The sequence below is a fragment of the Ptychodera flava genome, chromosome 3 (genome assembly GCF_041260155.1).
Source record: "Ptychodera flava strain L36383 chromosome 3, AS_Pfla_20210202, whole genome shotgun sequence".
Taxonomy (NCBI): domain Eukaryota; kingdom Metazoa; phylum Hemichordata; class Enteropneusta; family Ptychoderidae; genus Ptychodera; species Ptychodera flava.
The window spans coordinates 48,261,563-48,276,178 of record NC_091930.1 but is presented as its reverse complement, the minus strand read 5'-3'; the positions used below and the strand labels follow the sequence as shown (position 1 = coordinate 48,276,178).

Sequence of the window (14,616 nt, the reverse complement as noted above, 5' to 3'; positions counted from 1 at the left end):
CCGACTGTCAAATGTAAACAGAAACCCTGCCGAAGTTTCATGTTGGCTTATATCGACCTTTCAGAGAGGAAGCGTGTTCTCAGTGCCTCCAGGAGAATTTCAATGAACCAATCAGATTACAGGACGGGAAATGGCAAGGAAACCAGGCGCGTTGTCATGGTTCCGAAGGGGACCTATCAACGATGGTGTACCATATTGGAATCAGTCAAAACGGCAATCGAAGAAACGAAGCAGCACTCTTCGACGGTGAAAAGCAAAGGTATCGAGTCTCTGCACCGTGATAAACATTATATATAATATATATATATATATATATATATATATATATATATATATATATATATATATATATATATATATGTATGTATGTATGTATGTACGTGTGTATATATATGTATGTATGTGACATGTGTATGTGTATGTATGTGCAAACAGACATAAACATACACAGACACATACTAAAACTGACTTGTATTATCTCAAGGGGCACCGTGTTCGATGTAGAATCGCAGAGTTATATGATTTGCATTCCTTTACATAATATGTCTGTATGTATATATGCGTTTGCTTGTGATTGATAGGAATCAAATTATGTCATCAGATTAAAGGTTAAGTGTTAGCACAGGGGGCTGTCTACATGTCCGTCCCCAGGGGTGGGTAGGTGTTTCGTTGTATCGCTAATAAAGATATATTCTACCAACCTTTGGTGTTTCGGTCTTAACTTAGCACTGCCCTTGACAATCTTGCGTATACGTTTTATCAACATGCTGCGTCTATTATCTGATGAGTTTGAGTGCCTAATTAGCCAAAGTAATCAAGGGTAAATTACTAATCTGTGGACGCTCTCACCAGATTATCACCGGATTAAATTTGACAAAGTCAATAACGAACGCACCAGCAAGGTATATCAGTTATACCTTGCTGGTGCGTTCGTTATTGACTTTGTCAAATTTAATCCGGTGATAATCTGGTGAGAGCGTCCACAGATTAGTAATTTACCCTTGATTACTTTGGCTAATTAGGCACTCAAACTCATCAGATAATAGACGCAGCATGTTGATAAAACGTATACGCAAGATTGTCAAGGGCAGTGCTAAGTTAAGACCGAAACGCCAAAGGTTGGTAGAATATATCTTTATTAGCCATACAACGAAACACCTACCCACCCCTGGGGACGGACATGTAGACAGCCCCCTGTGGTGTTAGTCGATATAAGTAAGTAGTTAAGTCTTTGAGCAGTATAATGGATAAACTGATTATACTACTTCAGAATATATAAATAATCTCGCCGTACACAACGAAAATCTCAGCGTGAAGAGACTGCTCTGCCTGTATCAAATTAATGGAAATAAATTATAGTAGGAAGTGAAACTAAGATTTATGACGGGTTTTCAGTCGTCAGTTTGGTTTTCATCGAGATAGTGCGTTCGTCTGGATTGGGATGAACCACGTGGTGCCAAAATTTGACTGCAAGGCATGATGGTTATCGCCATATTAAACATAAGATTGATATATCTACATCCATTCAATATGGCTAACTGGTTGTAAACTCCGACATAATTTTAACCCTTTCACAACTATGGTTTGACCCTAACCCATTGTTATCAGTGGTGATAATGGAACTGGGGGTGGATGTTTTTATAACATATGCTTTTACATAGATGTGTTCAATAGATCATAATTTTGCATGTAACCATCATGTTTTGTTTCATTTTGACAAACCCACTTATCCAACAATCCTCTGTGCCTTGGTTCTCAGTATCAACGAGATAGAAATGATTAGAAGTGCATAAAGGAATCGGATCTGAATATGCAAACTCGCTGAAAGCGTTTGTCAGATAGGCAAAGATGTGAAATACGGTGAATTGAATACATTGCTGTTGTTGACAATTTATATAACTCTACATTATGGTTATGTGTTATGCACCATTTCTTATGCTGATACATGCAAAGAGCAAGATACATGTACCGGTCAACAGTTTCCGAAACTGTTAACCGGTAAACAGTTTGCAATAGCTATGAACTGGAAGAGTTTGACGATGCACACATTGTAAAGATGAGATTACCCTACCGTCTGCAACTGAGACTAGGATGATAGCTGAAGAACTTCTCGATATTTTATGAGAAAATTTGACGGGGTGTATTACATAACACATATTGACTGGCTATATTTCGGACAACAACATACGTTTGTTTCCCCTTGGGCATGAGAGTAGTCCGATAACAGTCTGTTTCCGTCGGCACACGGCCTCCTGTAACAGTTTAGGGGCACTCTAAGGACCTTGGGCAACAAATGCATGCTGTGAAGCTCATGCCCAGTCAATATGTGTATACTACTTTCAACCTGAAATGTACGAACTTTTGACCTTTCAGGCGTTTATGACGTGATATCAGTGATATATACATGTAATTACGCATTGTTTCTTTCAGGATATGGAACACTCGAAACTGACGAATGTAGGGACTCTGCTTTCAAACCGTTGCCAAGCACAATATACCAGCAATGGTGTTACTCAGTCGACGACTGGGACCTGGCTATTACGTCACAGCAGGCTGAAAACAATATGGCCGCCCTGTGCATTTGCCCAGGTATGTTGGGTGATGTGTGATGTGAAGGCCGGGTATGATCGTGAAAATGACCTTTAGGGTGAAAATTAGTCAAAACAAAATGGAAGGGAACATATTATCCACTTACATTTAACCAAAGGGCATTTTAAGATTCACTATTATCGATTAAACTTTGATAAGACATACCGACTTCAGCTCTAGTATGACAATAGTGAGACCATGTTTCGGTAAACGCATGTTTACGATAGGGTTTTCGGAAACCAGGAATTGAAGACTGCCCCTTTAAGGAGCGGACTGTAGAATTATTTTAACTGTTGGTAACAACACATGCTGAATTTATCTGAATTACACACAGTTGCGAGTGTAGTGATACGTACCGGCCGCCGCGTACTATGCATAGAATAATTATTCTATGCATAGTACGCGGCGGCCGGTACGTATCACTCCACTCGCAACTGTGGAATTACACTACCAACACGTAGCAAAGCAATTTTTTTTCACCTCCTCGTCCAACCACTTCTAGGAAACGAGCAGACGCCGAGAGTCGACCGCCGCGATGTAAGGAAATCGGTGGTTCTCACAAAGACAGACCTCACAAAGACAGACCTTAAAGATGACATCACGATACCAATGCCCCTGCCGATATGCGTGGCCTGGGAGAAATTACTGAAAGGCTGTAAGATAAATATCTCGTCCAAGGCGTCGATTTCGAAGGTGCAAGGTAGGTCATGGGTTATAGTTGGAATCAATCGACCGGACAACCCAACGGATGGACACTCAGTATGCAGAACCCAAGCAGTGACCTTAGGAAAGACGGAAAGGACATCCGAAACAGGAAAAATAATATCTATATGTAAACAAGAGCTATGTACACAAAGGCCTTCTAAACATAAAAACATATCAGTATCATGTTTCAATAATTAATAATAAGTCGGTACTAATATGTGATCATTGCCATGGTATCCTAACATCGTAGCAATTGTACTAAGTTTATTTTTGGCGGTAAATCATTGTAAAGTGCGTCTGAAATTATTCAGTATGTGCACATTTCAAAACTACGCTGCGCTATCAACACCCACTCTACTTCCGCTTTTCTATTATTAGCTAAAAGGTTTAGTTCCTATGAAAGAACTCCGCGAAGAGTCCAGAACAACGACCCGCCAGTAGACGAGCATGCGCAGAACAAGCCACCGACACCCACGGAGGACATGGTCGCAAACGATGCAAGCCAAGTAATGATGTCAGTCCCAGAGGCTGCGTACAGTGAATGGAGGAAATTGCTCGACGCGTGGAACGTGATGGTGACATGCCTCGGTTACAGGCAGTATCGATTGACGCTTCCTAAACTACCAGGTAAGGTAAAGCTAACCGCACGAGGGCGCTGTTGCATCCCTCAGATACTATCCTTCCCTGATATTAGTATATTGCATACATTTTGACCTTTTCAGCTTAGAAGAAACATGTTTGTAAGATTGCTTTAATTTGGTATGATAACAAAGATCACGATTTGTTCCATGTGTTCAGAAATCAGACGATTTTTTCGATAAATTCGAAAATGATATATAGTGATCTGTATGCTAGAAAGTTACCCTATTGGATAGAAGCAAGCACACGCTAAATATTAGTGTTTCAGAACTGTCCCGCTTATATTGTAAACAATAAATGTCTCACGGACTGAGTACTGTTGTTACCTTGAATAAAAATGACAACTGGACAAGCTGATAATGGGACAATTGATAATTAGACAAGGTTTGATGTCATATTCCAACCAAGCTGGCTCGTTCGCTGTTACATAAAAGAGATGAATCGACGTCCCTGCAAACACAAAGACAAATTGTCGTCAGTGCGTAAGCATTTACTGTTATTGCCGTTGACGTTCGCTTAGTTGACAGTTACTTAAAAGAACAATGCTACAGACTTATAGGCCTGGTCTTATCGAACACTGAAATGTTGGCGATTTCTCAATACGTTCCCTCTTCATTAACTACGTAGATTTGGAAGAAGACCAAAGTCACAGTGTGGACCAATCGGAGGCAGACGTTGAAGACAAACTCAAGAAGATTATCTTGATGCCCAAGACACTGCATGACATGTGGTTCAAAGCTTTAGACGCCTGGAACTCTCTGATTTCTACTCTTGGATATGGTAGCAAGACAACTTACATCCAAAGGTTAAACTGTGAGTGATTTGTCCTCAGATGATATTGGTGTTGTAACTTTTATGTCATTTTTGGCTTGAAGACTACAGCAACAATCTTCATTTATATACTTTCATCATAACAGAGTTATCGCATGAGTGTCAGTAAGTCTGTCTGTCTGTCTGTCTGTCTGTCTGTCTGTCTGTCTGTCTGTCTGTCTGTCTGTCTGTCTGTCTGTATGTATGTATGTATGTATGTATGTATGTATGTATGTATGTATGTATGTATGTATGTATGTATGTATGTATGTATGTATGTATGTATGTATGTATGTATGTAGGTAGGTAGGTAGGTAGGTAGGTAGGTAGGTAGGTAGGTAGTTAGGTAGGTAGGTTGGTGTATAGGATGGTCGGTAACTTAAAAATATGTATTTTATTCCATTATAGTGTTAAAGATGCCGGAAACTGCATTTACTGCTAGAAGAAGACGAGTTTGCATGTCTTACATCGAAAGCAGCGACGATAGCGATCACTTCATCAGCATTCCTGAACTGGTATTGACCGACTGGTTGAAGTAAGTTTCCGTAGGTTCCACGTTGAATCCCAATTTCTATTTTATCATCCTCAAAAGTGTGTTTATCAGTGAACCTATGTAGTTTTATCCTAAGAAATGTACCATCCGTTAAATTGAAGTTCATCAAGAAGAGACCAATTTATATTTATCGCATTTAACAAATATGTTCAAATAACATTTCAGTTACATTGGCACATAGACGGTTATCATTAAGTATAACAGAAATTGAATAATGAATACACGTCAGCTAAATTTCGTTCATTGTTCTGAATTTTGACCTATAGAAGTTCATTCTTTTTCTTAACCCTTTGCACCCTGACCCCTTGGTGACCTATGACATCAAGCGGACATTTTTTTCAGTGCCGGGTTCAAAGGGTTAATGTGATTGACGTATTCATGCATACGTCATCCGTACTGTGGTATTTTCAAGCTTGCCTTTAATATATTAAACGGAGTCAATGCATTGAACCTCATTGTAAAATTAACAAGTGCGCCCTCATAGATATAGATTTTTCATCTTGCAATATTCATAGCAGTCACTCAGAGGATGAAAAATTCCCTTCTCTTTATTCGGCAGCCATGCTCACGGTCAATGGCCTAGCATACTTGAAACTGGTCATGACATGATAATGGCCCTCGGATACGAAGATTACAAGACAAGTTTAAAACAGGTGCAAGGTAAGGGGAGATGTTAGTACCAAACGTAAAGGTTAGTTTTTCGATCACAAAGTAGTAATGAGTTGAAGAATACAGTCAGCGATTATACTGCTGTATAAGTACTCGGGGAGCGGCAGGCTGTAGACAACAAACGACACTTGTTCATCAGTAAGAAGTGGTCGATTTAGAAACTCACTACCGGCTATCAAATGTTGCAATTTTAACAGGCATTGGGAAACATAAGTTACCCTGTTACTACTGGCAAAACAACAGTGCGGATGTACCATCGATGGAAACGATGAGAGTAGTGGCGGTCACTATACCAGCAATGATGGACAAAAGGGAAATACTTTTAGTCGATTTTTCCACCAGCGCTTTACATTTGGGTACAAATGTACGATAAGGTTTGTCCAAAACTCGGCACGGTGACAGTGGAAAATGTTGACATTCAGATGCATCAATCTAACTGAGTCATGTAAAAAAATGGCAAAATTTGCCAGCCGTCCAGTGTGTCAAAGTTTACATCCGTAACACTGATGATAGAGCAGAGGACAGAGGGCGCTGCCATTAATAATTTACATAGCAGTACTTACCTAATATGACGAATACTTGCGCTTGCACTTGTATTCAAAAGTGAGTACACAGTGACTCATACACTACGCAATGACATCTAACGGTCTCCTTTATCTTAAATTCAGAATTCAAGGACCACGTGTACGGAAAGCAGGGGGGCGGTGGGTCGAACAAGGCTGTCACTGACGTTGAAAAGGTGTACCAGCATTGGGTCAAGCTGAGAGATACCTGGAACGCCATGGTCACGGCAGTTGGTCAATCCAAGCTAGGTGCTACCATTCCTAACATCCAAGGTGAGATTTTTTGCACACTGCTTGAAATTTGATGACCAAAACTTTGAAATTTGAAATATCTTTTGGCGACGTTAATCGATAGAAGCCACATGGTGCAACGTAGGCATTTTTAATGCCTGGGCGATAGTACTTCGATAAATCAGATTCGTCTACCGTTAATGGATATTCGCATAACCATGTGCCATGTATATGTACGGCATCCTTCCTGCACAACACCGTATCATATAATGAATGACACGGCGCGATTTCTGTATAAATAACTTAACAATTGTCTGCGATTGTCAACAGGACTAGAGAAAAACTTCAAAAGTGCGATCAGAGACACCTACCTGAGCGATGCAGAGTTTGACTCATATACGGAACACAGTGAAGGCAGTGGCCCAGTGATCACACTAATACCCATGAATCTGTACCAAGTGTGGGACAGAGAACTTAGACGATGGATCTTGAAAGCCATGAAGTTAGGAGACGAGAAACCGAAGAGTAGTATCAGGTCACCTGGCGAAGTAAAGAATGGTGAGTTTCTTATCTTTTTGAGTCCAATTAAATGTGCAGATTACCGCCATTGTTAAGACAACAAGCCATGTATACCGAAAACCAATCATGGAACGAAGTAATCACAATCTGTTTTCTCTTTCTTAATATAATAAATCCATGAGGAAATTTAGACATCTTCGTAACACTAGATTCTCTTCACGAGTATTTCATGGCGTCCGAAATCCCGTCACAGGAAATGAAGGTTTAAAATCAATCGCATACACAAAAACGTAGGAATACTGCGTGATAAGGTCCTGCTATTAGATATACCCTTCTTCCATAGCCGTGAAATGGTCACTGAATCAACTTCTGCGTTTTTATCAGCACTGCTAAGTTACGAAGGGTGTTAGTGGATCAGAGGCGAGACTCTAATTACTAAATATCATCAATTACAAATACATCATGCAATTCTTGAGCAATATGGTCTTGTTTGTAAAATGGATACATCCCGAGTCATTCTATAATCATTGGCCGCCGGGTGAAATGATATTCTTCTTTTAACTCTTGCATGCATTATCATGCTTATTTTTAGCAACGGTCGTTGGGTCATTTTTGATTTTCAATACAAAAATAATATAAGCTTACGGTTAACAATATTGCAATTTGAAGCGATATGAGTGAAATTCAGTCGACACGAATTTTTAGATACGAACCGGTCCGCTTTTTGTTGGCCTCTAAATAAATACTCGATCCCTGGCTCACACCAAATGGCTCCCTCATTCATGTCCTATTGATTTGAAACACTTTGTCTCCTGCAGTCTTCACACTTGCCATCATGATGCAAGTGATGATGATTCATACCATTATGAAAGTGGAATCCATCCGCAAGAATCGTATTCCGTTTGTGGCTTCAAGTTGAGTCACTGCGATGCACTGGTACCCAGTACTTCAATCACCCAATCCCCAATGATGCTGTATATCATTCCTGTCACGTTTTTTTTTCCCTACAGAAATTCTTGGTCGCTTTAGAGGCGATGACAACCGCATCCATGCCATGGACGCTGACTCGGCTATCGACAACACTCTTCTCATACCGAGGACAAATCATCAAGCGTGGTCGAAGGTCCTTGACAAGTGGAACACGATGATGACTGCCTTGGATTATGAAAACTACTCGTCTACTGCTGTTAAAATTGTAGGTCAGTAAAATTTTGCTAAGTAAGCTTATTGCAATATTACACGATTCTAGTATCTGTACCGGTAGTAGTCGTGTACGAATAGAGGTAGTTATTTATGAATAGTGTATCATAATGACTTTTAACACAAATCGCTCACTACACACTCTACGATTGGACAAGTTCCCCGGATGACAAAACCCTATCAAGACCAAATAAAACACATAATTAAATTACAACTGTAGTTTTATTTTGTAATACAAAGGAGCGAAAGAAATCACAAGTTCATAGGCAGGCCTATTCTCTGGGTTTACGATTTTTTCTTTAAATGGGCTCTTTACCAGACAAATATCAGTGTACTGACTGATCGGTGCTTATCGAGTCAGAGCGGTTAAACATCGCCACTATAGTAAGTAACCAATGCAATTTCGTGTTGATATAGATTGTAGCAGTTTCTCCAACGCCAAGCCCTATGATCATACGAGTGTAAAATTTCTCAAGAAAGGCCTGAACACACCCGTACCAGAGACGAAGACCTATCAAGACAAATGGAAATGGTTCTTAGACGCCATGTCTTTGATGGTTTCAGCGAAACAGCGACAGAGATGCGTTAAACTGTTACCAGAGATTCAAGGTAGTTACGAGAGAATTCCCTTATTAACACATCATTCATTCTGAATCAGAATGTCATTAATGTATGCACAGACAGAGAGAGACACACATTAAATATGGGCATACATACATACATACATGCATACATACATACATACATACATACATACATACATACATACATACATACATACATACATACATACATACATAGATACATACATACATACATACATACATACATACATACATACATACATACATACATACATACATACATACATACATACATACATACATACATACATACATACATACATACATACATACATACATACATACATACATACATACATACATACATACATACATACATACATACATACATACGAGCTATGGCCAGTAGTTGGTAAAAATGCACGTTTCACATTGTTGAAGCTATCATGCTATGGGGAGTTGTATGCCATTGTACATTATAGAACCCAAACGTGTAAGGCAAACGTGCATGACTAAACACTGTAAAAGTCTGCACGTTAGACATTTTAGACACGTTAGGTCCGTACACGTTGGGTTTGCACCATACACGATAGGTTTGCATGATTGGCATGATAGAAATTGGAGTCATGTGGAGAACCTAAAATGACGTACACGTTAGACATTTTAGACACGTTAGGTCCGTACACGTTAGGTTTGCACGATACACGATAGGTTTGCACGATTGGCATGATAGAAATTGGAGTCATGTGGAGAACCTAAAATGACGTACACGTTAGAAATTTTAGACACGTTAGGTCCGTACACGTTAGGTTTGCACGATACACGATAGGTTTGCACGATTGGCATGATAGATTTTGACTCATGTGGAGAACCTAAAATGACATGCACGTTAGACATTTTAGACACGTTAGGTCCGTACACGTTAGGTTTGCACGATACACGATAGGTTTGCACGATTGGCATGATAGATTTTGACTCATGTTGAGAACCTAAAATGACATGCACGTTAGACATTTTAGACACGTTAGGTCCGTACACGTTAGGTTTGCACCATACACGATAGGTTTGCACGATTGGCATGATAGATTTTGACTCATGATGAAAACCTAAAATGACATGCACGTTAGACATTTTAGACACGTTAGGTCCGTAGACGTTAGGTTTGCACGATCCACGATAGGTTTGCACGATTGGCATGATAGATTTTGACTCATGTTGAGAACCTAAAATGACATGCACGTTAGACATTTTAGACACGTTAGGTCCGTACACGTTAGGTTTGCACGATACACGATAGGTTTGCACGATTGGCATGATAGATTTTGACTCATGATGAAAACCTAAAATGACATGCACGTTAGACATTTTAGACACGTTAGGTCCGTACACGTTAGGCGTGCACGATACACGATAGGTTTGCACGATTGGCTTTTTTGGTCACGTTAGTTCCGACCTAACATGTCAAACATGCACTACTAAAATGTAAAAAATGTCTAAAATGAAAAAATCCCGACTTCTGGCCATGGATGGAGCATACATACATACATACACTACATACATACATACATACACACATACATACATACATACATACATACATACATACATACATACATACATACATACATACATACATACATACATACATACATACATACATACATACATACATACATACATACATACATACATACATACATACATACATACATACATACATACATACATACATATGTGCAGTTTGTAGATAGATGCACATGCAAAGAAAACTCTGAGAAATACAGATGGGTACCGTTACTGTGTGTTGTTAAAATAATTAGTGACTGTGTTTCTTTACTTTTCAACAGCAGTTAATCACTCGGTCATCGCACGAACACCTCTTGCTTTTGGATCAAGAGGTACCAAGCCTGGCATGTTTAACCATCCCTGTGGGATCATCATCAACAAACATGGGAAGATGGTCATCTCCGACAAGGATAACCATCGGCTGCAGGTGCTCGACCGTCGCGGGCTGTGCAAGGTGACGTCAGAGTTCAAGAAGTTTCTTCAACCGTTCATGCCTTTCGGGATCGCTTACAGCGACGACGGCAAGTTCTTCGTTACAGACATCAGCAATAATCAAATCATCGTCTGCAATGAGTACGACCAAGTATTAAGGATATTCGGCACGAAGGAAGGGATTGTGCCGCGTGGAATCACTGTCACCCACAAGGCCAAGTGCTTGTCACCGATGTCCAAGAGGGTAGGTCGTGCATTCGTAAGTACACCCTCGACGGTCGGCATCTTGGAGAATTTGCGACCTACAGCGCCGCCGAGGGTCAGACGCAGTATCCATGCGCCCTCACCGTCAACAGCAAGGGTCACGTCGTCGTTCCGGGAAACGGGCGTCCAGTCATACAGACCTACGACTGCAACGGGCGACTGCAATCATCGTTCAGCACTGCCAGTTCTGTCGTCACGCCCTACGGAATCGACGTCGACCAGGAGGACAATGTCTACATCTGCGACTTCTGGAATGACCGGATCGCCAAGTACACAGGCGAGGGAAAGTTTCTGTACACGATAGGTCAAGGGCAGCTCAAAGGACCGATTGACGTGGCAGTTATCAGTCCGTTCGTTATCGCAGTTACAGAGCACCAAAAGCACCGGGTTAGCATCCTGAACTTGTGAGGTGAGGCGCAGTCTGAGACCAATATGCATTGCCACGGTTCAAGGGTGCACGGAGGGAGCCAACAGACGTGTCCTAAGGCATTCATTTTGACTCATTCAAGAGAACTGAACTGAAGGACACGTAAAATGGTGCTCACCGATCTGTCACAAGCACGGAACGTCTATGCGAATTCTCTGAAATGCGTAATATAGTTCAACTCAATACACAGCAACTACACCTGTATGAGATCGAGGCAATACTGTAAAGCAAGACTCGCGAACACACCTCATTCGTGTATTCGTTACCACCTCGAAAGGATATCTGTCGCACAGTTACAATTATGTGCGCCCGAATATGACACAAATAGCACAAAACGACGACGACCCCCCCCCCATCAAATTAATGGACCACTCCTTTCGATATGTGGTTGGTTCAAACCAATATGATAGAGGATACGAGGATGACTAGCCTACCACTTACGAGGCTGGCATTATAACAGCGACAGGGAAAGTAATTTTTCAATAACATGATTGGAACGAAGCCGTTTTGTTTATTTCGGTCATCATACAGGTCAAATGGGAATAACGTTAGCCCTTAAATTTAGATCATGACCTTACGATAATAACTGTATACCCTAGTATTTTAGAAACGGCCAAAAGTCACCATGACAACCACATGTCGGGATTTGCTAGGTTCTGAACTACATAACAAGGCTTAAATTTGTTTGTCGCTACGTATGTATGTATGTATGTATGTATGTATGTATGTATGTATGTATGTATGTATGTATGTATGTATGTATGTATGTATGTATGTATGTATGTATGTATGTATGTATGTATGTAAGGATGGATGGATGCATGCATGCATGTGTGTATGGTTATCAACGTATGGTTCTGTAGGCTTGAAACGTTTAAGTGTGCCCATACTTGTGTCATGACGACATGCCATTGCCTATGTTCACCAAAGATCCAGACAAGTGTAATATTTGCATATTCCCCTGAAAAATGGTTTCAGAGAGGTAACAGGACGTTTATATATTTTTACAGTTGTTGGTATTTCAGCGTTTCAGATATAAGTGACCGCGAAAATTGTAACGCGATGTTTAAAAGTACTTGCCATAATTAACTGCGCGCCTAATCAGAGAACGGGTCATTTAATGATTCTCCGAGTAAGCTGGTTTCATCAAACATTGTATCATTTCTTTAGTGAGCAATTCCCCGATGTGTTAAGAGATTATCCAGAGAATAAATGTTTGACATCGCTGTCCCTAGGGCCAGGATATACGCATTTGTTAAACGGCATTATGTTCGCTGTATCCAGATTACAATGTAATGTGTTTCCCGCTCAACATTCTTACAAACCAGGGTGCGTGCCAAGCGTATTTTCTGGAACCCAAATGAGATGAGACGGTTTTCGCTCAGACTTTATCCAACAATGAGCACTTCAAGGTCGTTTGTCGCTTTCTCTCATCAATATTTTGATATACCGATAAACGTCCCGTCAAGTCTCCCATAGGGAAGGTAAGACAACGGACGTACTGTGACACTGCCGCGGAAATGTACATAATGTATCAAGGCTGTAGCACGGCCGAAGAACGACTGGTGAGCAGTCGACACGGCTATACCGTTTTCAGTCGCTCGTTGCCCCGTGAGGTAGGGTGCGCCTCCGGGACAAATATTTGGATTCTTAAATGTTGTATAATAGTTTTCAGGTCTACCACTCGCGGGAGGGACTCACTTTGTACGAGTATGGTTGCAAGTTTCAATCATAGCCTCAATTATAGGCTTCCATTTTAGAGGCGCGCATTCCATTCAGGTAGAATGAGCCTTATAAAATTGGGAAAAAAAACTTTTGTTCAAACTTTCCGAAAGAGAACTTTAAACCATTCCATTTTAAAATCAAGAATAAAAATCAGGCCCGGAGGGTCACCGTGCAAAATTCGGCCCAATAGAAGAAATTACCCCCACTTGAAATTCAAAATGACCGCTTTTTCAAAAATAAACTGGTGTAAAGTTTATTTGCTCCCTGCCTTTCAAACTGTGCCCCCATAAGTAGTAGACAAAAAGGTATTGTTTGGTTATTGTAGGTTTGAGTCAGATCCTAGAATATGCCTCAAACCTATACATTGGTGCTGGGAGAAAAAAGTCAAGTTGACTTTATTCTCTCAGAACCAATGTATCTGCCTAGTTCAACTGCCAGCAGATTACACTCTTCAATCAATAATGGTCTGTTGTTGTGTTTTTTCGCCTTTTTTTCGGCGAAATTATTGTAACGGTGGCAAAATTGCTTTATTTACACATTTTAGATTGCTATCCTGAGTCTATTGTGTTGTTTTTCCACTTTGTTTGACGCTTTCGAATGTCCTGTTTTCGAATTTCTTCAGATGATTCTATATTTTTATTGCTGGTTTTGCTGTGCACTACCAGATCTGACCTGTCACGGTTTAATTTATGGTCAGGTGTGAAACTGTGTAAGCAGGAACGCGGTTATTCTGGACAATGTTTATCGGAAACTGTATTCGTATATGCAACAAATGGGAAAATAAAGAAGTTATACTGTAAAATGGAATTGGATAATTGTGTGGATATGCGAGTGTTTTGGGTTCATATAAGGCCCTATGACAGAAGCCCATCATTGTTGGCTTCCACCATAGTGTTTCCTGTAAGTGTGTCTGTGTTAACCCTAAATTTGTAGATTGTATCGTGTGTTTGCAGTTGACTTCTCTTTTCATTCCCGGAGAACAGATTTGGTGAAAATAAAAACACGCATTCAGAGTATTTTTGTCTGACCGACATTTCAAAGTAAACATGACTGATAAAATTGGAAAACAATTATAAAAAGTTCAGAAACGATTTCTTAATTACGAGTGGCAAAATAAACCAAATCGAAAACAAGCTAAAC

General features: G+C 40.3%; 1 protein-coding gene across 2 annotated transcripts in view; it reads left to right on the top strand.

The window, feature by feature from the left end:
- The window catches only part of LOC139130185 (uncharacterized), a 28,786-nt gene extending 14,294 nt beyond the window's left edge, over nt 1-14,492 (top strand). Inside the window, exons 5-16 of one of the 2 annotated variants that reach the window (XM_070695928.1) lie at nt 65-259; nt 2,431-2,589; nt 3,092-3,289; nt 3,673-3,921; nt 4,561-4,746; nt 5,152-5,278; nt 5,856-5,956; nt 6,634-6,801; nt 7,090-7,317; nt 8,289-8,477; nt 8,896-9,087; nt 10,910-14,492. In XM_070695928.1, the coding sequence (XP_070552029.1) occupies nt 65-259; nt 2,431-2,589; nt 3,092-3,289; nt 3,673-3,921; nt 4,561-4,746; nt 5,152-5,278; nt 5,856-5,956; nt 6,634-6,801; nt 7,090-7,317; nt 8,289-8,477; nt 8,896-9,087; nt 10,910-11,628 (2,711 nt within the window). In that variant the 3' untranslated portion in view covers nt 11,629-14,492. The remainder of the gene's footprint in view (nt 1-64; nt 260-2,430; nt 2,590-3,091; nt 3,290-3,672; nt 3,922-4,560; nt 4,747-5,151; nt 5,279-5,855; nt 5,957-6,633; nt 6,802-7,089; nt 7,318-8,288; nt 8,478-8,895; nt 9,088-10,909) is intronic. The other variant, XM_070695929.1, reaches the window with a different exon arrangement.
- The last annotated feature ends 124 nt before the right edge of the window (nt 14,493-14,616 follow it).